The sequence below is a fragment of the Tupaia chinensis genome, unplaced genomic scaffold, assembly GCF_000334495.1.
Source record: "Tupaia chinensis unplaced genomic scaffold, TupChi_1.0 Scaffold000620_1, whole genome shotgun sequence".
Taxonomy (NCBI): domain Eukaryota; kingdom Metazoa; phylum Chordata; class Mammalia; order Scandentia; family Tupaiidae; genus Tupaia; species Tupaia belangeri.
In genome coordinates, this window is record NW_006160140.1 from 2303502 (window position 1) to 2313627 (window position 10126).

At 38.9% G+C, this 10126-nt stretch overlaps 1 protein-coding gene across 2 annotated transcripts in view; it reads left to right on the top strand.

Moving 5' to 3' along the window:
• The window catches only part of BORA (BORA aurora kinase A activator), a 32140-nt gene extending 24935 nt beyond the window's left edge, over positions 1-7205 (top strand). For both annotated transcript variants that reach the window (XM_014591788.2, XM_014591789.2), the window contains exons 11-12: positions 3456-3587; positions 5817-7205. In XM_014591788.2, the coding sequence (XP_014447274.1) occupies positions 3456-3587; positions 5817-5882 (198 nt within the window). In that variant the 3' untranslated portion in view covers positions 5883-7205. The remainder of the gene's footprint in view (positions 1-3455; positions 3588-5816) is intronic.
• The last annotated feature ends 2921 nt before the right edge of the window (positions 7206-10126 follow it).

Below are 10126 nucleotides of genomic sequence, written 5' to 3' on the forward strand. Positions count from 1 at the left end.
AAGAGACACTATCATCATGGAGTATCTTTAGCAGGAAAGAATGGTGGTATTGTCAGAATAACAGCAAGGAATATACAGGGCTTGTAAGGTGGCCATTGGGAAAATAACAAGTACAGTCATGTGTCAACTGAGGGGATAGATACATTCTGAAATCTGCATCATTACATCAAATTCATCATTGTGCAAACGTCTCAGTGATGGTATAGTCTACATACTTCTTATGGGAACACCGTTGTTCTTTGGAGTTTATTGTTGAACGCAATGTCGTTATGTGACAAACACATGAGTAATTGGTCATTGAACAGCCGCAAGGTGAAAAGTGCATGGAGGAAGGTTAAAGAGGGTAAATTAATGTGTAAAAATATCTCTCTGAAGAAGTTCATTAGTGAAGGGAAAGAATGATAGCAGAGAACATCAAAAGTCCAAGATCATTTTATAGTAGTTTTTGTTTTTAAGCCCTCTCCCCCCAAATAGCGCATGTGTACTCTCTAGCGAGACAGTGAGAAGAAAAGTGAGAAATCACCTCCCAGGGGTGATGGCCATGCCACAGTTCCTTCTCCACTCTCATCCTGGGATTTCGTGTATAAACACCCACATTTCCAGCGAGTTTCAAGCCACTGGATCCGGGACTCAAACTGTGGTCAGCCATGTGGAAGCCCAGCACCTTAACCACTGTATCATTAGGCCCTTGTTTTTGTTACTGTTTTTTACTTTGTTTTTACTTTAGATGGGAGTAATAGTGTATTTAAATGGAGAGAGGGAGTTTTTAAAAACGGTAATTAGGTAGGATAATTACTAATAGTAGATAGTGGTTATATGTCCTTTTTCAGTACCAGAGACCATTTCAAGCATTTTGTAGTCACAATCGAATCTTCATGATACCTTACAGATGCGGTAGATATCCTCATCTGTAGAATGAAGATCCATTTTATAGGTAGGGAACTGAGGCATGTAAGATCAGGGAGGCTCTTGAGCTCGGTAGCATTAACACGGGTAACCCTTTCTGGAGTTGGGGTATGACTGCAAGTGTTTGTAGTTGTGTGGTTTACATGCCATTAGATAAAGAGAATGGCTTTGGGGAAGCATAAAGCAGGTTTTAGTTATAGCCCAGGTAAATAGCTTCATAAATTTTGGAAGTGACACCTTTTAACTTGTTCCCTCTTTAAAATGGGGAAAATAGGATTAAAGAATAATAGTTTGATCATTGTGACTGTTAATGTGACTAATCTAAAAGTGCCTGAACACTATTGATTTTCTGGAAGGAGAAATGAGAAAGATCTTCTAAACTACCAGTAGCAACCAAGAGGAGCAGAAATGGTAAAGAAAGGGTTAAAGTCCCAGAGTCAGGATTCAAGGCACACTACTGGAAGGCACAACTCTTACACACTGTGAATCATTAACGGTTTTTAAGACACAGTGGCTTAGCAGTTATGTCACTGGGCACTCACATGGCCAACCACGGTGTGAGTCCTAAATTTGGTGACTTCAAACTCACACCAGGCGCATGTGCGTGCATGCCCATGATTCCGGGAGGAAAACGGAAAAGAGATTGTAGCATGGTCATCCCTCCTGGGGGGTGACTTCCCGCTTTCTGTCTCTGTGGCAAGTGTGTGCACCCTAAAGCAAACATCTCTCCCCTCCCCTCAAAAAAAGACACAGTGGTATCTGAATTATGTGGTAGAAAGTAAATTTAGTACTAAAGTGTCTGTAAGGTGACTGACATAGATACACCATTTTAAGGCAGCATGGTGCCACTATAGTAATCACTTTTTTTTTTTTTTGAGAGGTTTTTGCTATAGGGCGCGTGTGCTTGCCAGAAAGACAGAGAAAGACAGAGAGATAGAAAGCGAGAAATCACACGCCCCCGGGGAGATGGCCACACCTCAATCCTTTCTCCTCCATTCTCCTCTCGGGATCTTGGGGCACACACGCATACTCGCCCAGCATGAGTTTAAGCCACCGGGTCCGGGACTTGAACCACGGTCAGGTACATGGGAGTCCAGCGACATAGTCATTACGCTAACTCCTGGTCCCTTCTAGTAATCACTAGAAGTTTAAATTAAGATTTTCTTAATTCTTTGAGAGGTTTTTGCTATAGGGCGCGTGTGCTTGCCAGAAAGACAGAGAAAGACAGAGAGATAGAAAGCGAGAAATCACACGCCCCCGGGGAGATGGCCACACCTCAATCCTTTCTCCTCCATTCTCCTCTCGGGATCTTGGGGCACACACGCATACTCGCCCAGCATGAGTTTAAGCCACCGGGTCCGGGACTTGAACCACGGTCAGGTACATGGGAGTCCAGCGACATAGTCATTACGCTAACTCCTGGTCCCTTCTAGTAATCACTAGAAGTTTAAATTAAGATTTTCTTAATTCTAGACTGGGATCTTGAGGTCCACTTGATGGTGAATAGAGCATAATTTTTAAAAATCTTTTTTAGTGCCTCATCCTGTAAAATAATACTGATGCTCATGTTGAAGTATGTAGGCTGTGGGTAACAAGATGGTTTGTGTTGTCTTGTCAGTACAGTAGGCATTGACATCAGTGGTGGTCTAATGAGAGACAGTGAGGTTAGCCACCATCTTCACGTGGGCTCCCGTTGATCCTACTCTCTACAGAAAAGGACAGATTCCCTGTTTGTCTTACTCCCCCCCATACTTACTTTTCCTTTGATATATTCAGTTATGTATCAGTATTGAATTATGAACCAGTTAGTTGGCAGCGATGAACATTAGGAGGAAGAGTACTTGGCAGATTCTCTGGAAACAATCTGATGTTGTGATCAAATAGCTATGGGATGGTAGCAGAACAAGGTGTTGTCCCTGAGATGTAGTGTTATTGTAGATTCTATTTTACATGTCACAAGACTTTTGTTTTAATGGCACTTCACTCCTGGTAGCAAGCAGATAGGCAATCATCCCTGAACACTGGAGACATTTTTTCTTGGGTTATGATTAATAGAATGTATTCTAAATGTTTGTGAGTGGAGCAGAAGTGTGTAGTCTTTTCCTTTTCCTCCTATCCTAACTGGCGGGGAAGGGCTAAGTGCAAGATTCTGGGGTTGGGTTGGGTGCTCAGCACTAAGTAGGTAAGTGAAGTGTTGTGCAGTGAACAGAATCTGGACTTCATCATTTCAGTACTGTATGACACAAAGTTACCCTTTCTGAGCCTTTAGCTTCCTCATCTACAAGGTAATATGATTGTTGAAAGGAGAAAATAAGAATAGTCTATATAGTACATGTAGGGGCAAGTGATTTCTTTTTTTTAGAACTCAAATGTTTATTACCTATATCAAATTGGAAATTTACTGCAATCCTATTCTTTTCCTCTTTGGGGCTGGAACAGCTTCTTAAGTGCTAGTTTATATAACATGAAAAGTTGAACTAACAATACAAAGCCATTAAGTGGGTTCGAGTTTGCAGTTTTATCCTTAGGAATTTTTTTTCTCTCTTCAGATGGATAGTGGCTATAATACACAGAACTGTGGAAGCAATGTTATGGATGCAGTTGGGGTAGAAAGTTACTGCAAAGAAAGTGATGTTCAAGTCTATGAAGTTGAAAATAAATCTCAAGCTTTAAATATCAAGGTATGGAGAAAACAGAAAGCTTAATATTGGTTAGAAGTATTTACTAAATGTGACTTTTCTCAACCTGTTATTCCTCCATTTTATTTAAAGGTTTATTATCATCTGTTCATTCTTTATCCTGTTTTTGGTCTACTTAGTGTAGTTTTTAAATTAGAACACTTCACATTTCTAACTCTCCTTCTGTGGAAACATTTAAAGAAGAGGCCAAACAAAAGGGAGAATTAGCTCTACTTTGAAATATTTGAAACTTGTCCTTTAAAATTAATGAGAAATAGTATCAGAAATGTTTGCCTCTTATGTTGATTTTGTTATCTTTGAAATGTTTTAAAGAATGTCTCAAAGCTAAACACAAAATTTTCATTATCAGAGAAGGGAATAGTACAATTGAGAAACTATACATCAAGTTTAAAATATTAAAAGCTAAGATTTTCTTAAAACCCAATAGCTTTTAAATTTTGGTCACTCTGAATAGAGAATACATGTGTCTTATTCCACAAACTGTATAAAGGTAGTTTAAATTTTTTTTTTATTAGAACACTTACTTGACCTTCTAGGTATGATAGTTATAACTATTCATATTTGAAGAAGCACATCATAATTTTAGCTGCTAAGTCAGGAAGGGCATCTTTTTTTTTTTTTTTTTAAATTTGCTATAGGGTATGTGTACTCAGAAGGAAAGGGGGAGAGAGAGAATGTGAGAAAGGACCCCTGGGAGATTGGTTGGCCATGCCTCAATCCCTTCTCCTCCATTTTCCTCTTGGGATTTGAGCATGTACACACACATGTACCTGGTACGTTTTTCAAGCCAGTATGTCCAGGAATCAGACCACGCAGTTGGCCATGTGATATCCATCTGCCTTAACCTCCATGCCACCTATCTGGCCCAGCATGAGACCCATTTGAGGATGCGTCTGTCTCTTTCTTTCGGTCTCACAAGTCAGGAAGGGCATCTTTTTTTTTTTTTTTTAAATTTGCTATAGGGTATGTGTACTCAACAGAGACAGATAGAGAGATAGCAAGAGGGAAAGTGAGAAAGCCTCCCCCACCACTACTCCAGGAGGGATGGCCACACTGTCATCCCTTTTCCTTCATTCTTCTCTCTAGGTTTTGGGCATGCCCACATTTGTTGTTAGCATCGTTTTTAGACCACAGGGTTCAGAACTTGATTGCACAATTGGCCATGTGAGTTCCAGCTGCCTTAACCATCACAGGAAATTACAATTCACTGAACAAATTGGGGCCACCACTGGCTGTCTCCAGCCGTTCTTAGATGCTAGTTTATTAATAGGTACTCTAAACATCAGCAAATATGCAACTGAACATAACTCTGCAGATGAAGTTTAAAAGGGAGTCCACCTGACTTTTGCTTTATAAGATTAACTTGAAAAGTTCTGATAGTTGATCCTAAGAATTAGCATTGTAATTATCCATATAAACAAATAGCATTAAGAAACAGAAAGAGTTCTTTTTAATATAGAATATTGATTTTTTTTTCATCTTTACTGTCCCTTTAGAATTAAGCTTAAGAAACCCATATTCAGGTTTTTAAAGTAGTTCACATAAGTTTGAGCATCTCAACCTGAATACTGAAATCTGAAATGCTTCAAAATGTGAATCTTGGGACCAACATTTGGCATAATGGCTATGTCGTTATACTCCCATGTAGTGGACTGTGTTTCGAGTCAGACTCAGTGGCTTCAACTCGTGCTGGGCACGTGTGCGTGCATGCCCAAGATCCCGAGAGGAGAATGGAGAAGGGATTGTGGTGTGGCCATTCCCCCAGGGGTGATTTCTTGCTTCTTTCTGTCTTTCTCTTGTCTTTCTGGCAAGCACACACGCCCTAAAGCAAAAACCTCTTAAAAAAAAAAAAAAAAAAAAAAAAAACCTGAATCTTTTGGAGCACTGGCATGATGCCACAGTGGAAAATTCTGCACCTGACTTCTGATGGTTCAATGTACATAAACTGTTTCATGCACAAAATTATTTAAAATGTTGTATAAAATTACCTTCAAGCTATGTGCACAAGGTTTATGTGAAACAAATGCATTTTCTTTAGATCTGTGTCCCTTCCAAGAGACCTCATTATGTACACACAAATATTCCCAAATCCAAACTACCTTGAAACCTTTGAGGCCCCAAGCATAAAGGATAAGGGATACTCCTCTTGCTGTTGAACCCTTGATGGTCCTATTTAAACTGAAAACACACTATTTTCTCTTTTTTTTACAGCAAGACCATACTACCCAGCGGTGCTGGATGAAAACAGCAAATCCTTCTGCATGCAGCAGTCCATAGAATACCTCTCTCAGAACCAGAGACTCTCACTGAGTAGTAATAATCTCACATGTTTATGCACAAGATCAATAATGTGATGGTAACTGGGAAAAAAACTGCTTTAAGTAACATGCTTGGCTTTTCTTCTTTCCCTTCTTAATGTGAAAAATCAAGGGCTTAATTTAATTACAAAGAAACAACAGAAAGCTCCTGGAACTTACAGTTGTCGAATTACATGTTTATTTTTTATCAATAAATATTTTTATACTTACCTTGAGTGATGTGTTTAACAAGAAAAGAAATGTGACAGAGCTGATTTGCTATCCTACTGGGTCAGTGGACTAGCTTATTCCTACTGACAGGTGTAAAAATATTAAAACTGATAGCACCATAGATTTTTACATATGTACTTGTGAACAAATGAATATTGTAACCAGTGTAAAAAAACTCCTATTTAGATATAAAACAAATCTACTGAAGAGGCAGAAAAGAAAGTTACATAGGTTTTCTGAAAATTTAAGTCTATTAATTTTTGTGGGGAAAACTAATTCCAGTGGTAATTGCTCTAGTTACTTTTTAAAAATGTGAAAACTAGAAAAGTTATACTGACGGTATCATTGTGTTATCTGTAGAGTGAATGTGGGATTCTCACAATAAGATACCTCTATTCTTAGAGTAGGAACATCATTTTCAACTCAAACTTGGCTAGGGATAGCACATGGAGAACTAGAAGAAATACTGAACCTGGGAAGTGTGTAGGGTTCATGCTGGGCTGACTTATAAATGACCAGTTGGACAGATATGTTAACTTAAATACAACCACAGTTGACCCTTAACATGGTGAGGGGTGGGTAGGGTAGGGGGATTAGCCTCTGCACTTGAAAATGTGCATATAACTTTAGACTCCTCCTAACTTACTACCAATAATCTATTGACTGGAACCCTAAATGAAAACATAAACAGTTGATACACATCTTGTATGTTTTATGTATTATAATACTGTATCCTTAGTATAAAGCTAAAGAAAATATTAAAATCCTAAGAAAAATGTTTATAGTGCTGTGTTCATCAATATCATTAAGTTTGTAAGATGAATAGTTTGTCTTGTCTTCGAAAAAGTATCTGTAAGTAGATCTACACAGGTCAATCTCATGGTATTCAAGTCAACTGTTGATACTTTTTTAAAAATTTCCATTATCTTGGGAGTTAGATGGGTATGTAACATGTTTGGGAATATCTTGGAGAATGTATATACTCATGAATTACCTTTTAAAATTGTCTCACTCAAAAGGGAATTGCAATTCATACATAGCCTTAGGAAATAAAGACGTAATTATCCTTGTATCATTTTCTTCCTTACTCTTCCTGTATGGTATTCCATATCATGTAAGTGTATTCCTAACTGGATGTGTTCTTGTGTACCTGATTCACCCACTTCACCAACACACTAACCATGAAACCATTAGCCGGGAAGTCCCTAGCTAGATACTGCACTGAGAAGTTGTCTTCAGTCACATAAGCTTTAGATACAATATGAAAACAACTGCTATACAGAAGCATATTTTGGGATCTAAGGTAAAAGCCTCACTGGCTTTGGTTTTTTAATACTATAGTCAAGAAATAAGTAACAGTAATGATTATAAAGTGGTCAAATCCCTGCTGTCTCTTACCACTTCATCAGGGCATAAACCTAAATTTTCTTATCTGTTAAAGAGGTTACAACCCTACCTACCTAACTGCTTTTTGAGTTTCAAGAGACATATTTTCATGTAAGTTGGTTAGTATAAGAACTACCATTGAAAATGAAACTAATGCCTGAATTAGGTCTTCTTCATAATTAAGACACAAAATAACAATCTTATAAAGGTTACAGACATTAATCATTTGCCTTGTTTACTAAGAAGTCCCCCCTCCTCCCATTTTTTTTTTTAAGAGATTTTTGCTATAGGGCACTTGCACTTGCCCAACAAAGACAGCAAGAAATCACTCCCTGGGGGGATGGCCACTCCACAATCCCTGCTTCCTCCTTTCAGGATTTTGGGCACACACAAATAAATGCACATGCCTGGCCCAAACAAAAAAAATGCCAATTCCTGGCATTGGGGTTTTTTTTTTTTTTTTTTTCCTCGCTATAGGGCAAGTGTGCTCACCAGAAAGAGACAGAAAATGAGAAATGACACCCAGGGAAGATAGCCATGTAGTCCCTTCTTGATTCTCCTCTCAGGACCTTGGGCATGCACGCACATGTGCCCAGCATGAGTTTAAGCCACCAGATCCCGGACTCAAACCATGGTTGACTACATGGGAATCCAGTGTCGTAGTCATTATGCCAACTGCTGGCCCCCCAGCACTGAGCTTTAAGCTGCCAGGTCCAGGACTGACTGCCATCAACTATGTGGGAGTCCTGCAACAACCATTGCACCATCTGCTGGTCCCAAGAAGTTCCCATTCTATTGCTGGTAAACTACGGCCTGTAGACACTTTTTAAATTGGCAGGGTGATTTCAACTGGGTAACATTTTGTGACCTATGAAAAGTTACCTAAATGGAGCTAGCTGGTGGCTTGCTGATTAAGGCAGCAGGATCCCACATGGTTGTCAGTGTGGTTTGAACCCCAGACCTAGTGGCTTGAGAAACATGCTGGCATGCTCTAAGTCTTGAAAGGAGAGAAATGGAGAGGGGATTATATGATATGACCATTCTCCATTGAGAGGTGCTTTATCATTATCCCCATCTCTGGGGAGTGCATGTGCCCTCTATCAAATTTTTAGAAACGAAACTATGAATCTTACCTTTTCATGTCTATATGGTTTGTCGGAAGATAGCTGTGCTCCTTTTTCCATATTGTCTCTGACTACTTCCACACTATATAAACCGAAGAACTGAGTATTACAGTTCAATCAGACCAGTCAACCAAGTCTGAAATGGCCTTTTGCAGAGAAGTTTCCTGACTTGTGCTCTACTGCATTAGCCAATGACCTATTTCACTTAGACCAGACTACTCAGCTTACCTATCACTAAAACAATTTCTGTCCCTCAATGTATGGATATTTTTCTCAGTAACAGGAAATATTCAACAAATGCTTACATGATTGTAAATACTGTAATTATACCCACACCTAGTTTGCCTGCTGGTTCATTTGCCAGTATTTTCTTATTGTACCACAAGCTCCTTGAAGGCAGAGATGAGGGAATGTCTTAAAACAAACAAACAAACAAACAAACAAAAAACACCATGGAAAATACCTATTATGAAAAACCTATGTATGAATTTCAAGGGTTTATTTTGTACCCAAGTATAGTCATACTTTATTTCATTTTCTATTTACATTTTTTTGAAGTCCCTTGTTAGTTTACTTTACTAGTAAGGGATGTTGTACACTGGGAGTACTTTAGAAATTTTATAAGCAAACTTTTAAGAGATTTTTGCTATAGGGTGCATGCTGGATGTGCATGTGTCTCCAGACTCGCTGGAGACACCGAGAAAGTAAGAAATCATGCCCTCCCCCTGGTAATGGCCATGCTGCAATCCATTCTCTTGGGATTTTGGGCATGGACGCACGCACACCTGGCATGAGTTTCAAGCCACTGGGTCTGGGACTTGAATAGTGTTTTACCATGTGGGAGTCAGTCCAGTGCCTTAGCCACTGTGCTACCTGCTGGCTTTGCAAAGTCACAAGTTTTAGGGTAACCCTATCCTAAAATATCGTTGAAAACACCATTATTAACCTCTTTTGTTAGCAAGGGAAGTAGTCAATCTGGTATACTCTATTAGAATGCCTTAATCTGTCCCCATTTAACAGGTTCTTTAAATAATATTCTTTTCATATAATCTGATAAAATTGCAATTTAAAATCCATTAATTGGGCCAGATAGTGGCATGATTTGAGTACCAAGCCAGTGGCTTGAAGAACATGGTATGTGTGAGTGCATGCCCAAAATCCTAAGAGGAGAATGGATGAGAAGGGACTGTGGCATGATTATATCCCCTTGGAAGATGCTTTCTTATTTTCTCTCCCTTTTCTGTTTCCAGTGTATGCGAGCCCTATAACAAGTTAAAAAAATAAAAGCTACTATCCTTTTTTTATAAAAAACAAAATGTAGACATTCAATGTGTCATCTCTATTCTTTCTTTGAGCTCTAATGCCTTATTTTAGGGAGACAATGGCGCCAAAGACCAGAGATAATGACCACAAATAATCTGGTATTGAAACATTTTTTCAGTCACAGGGACCAGCAGCTGGCATAATGGCTATGTCACTGGAC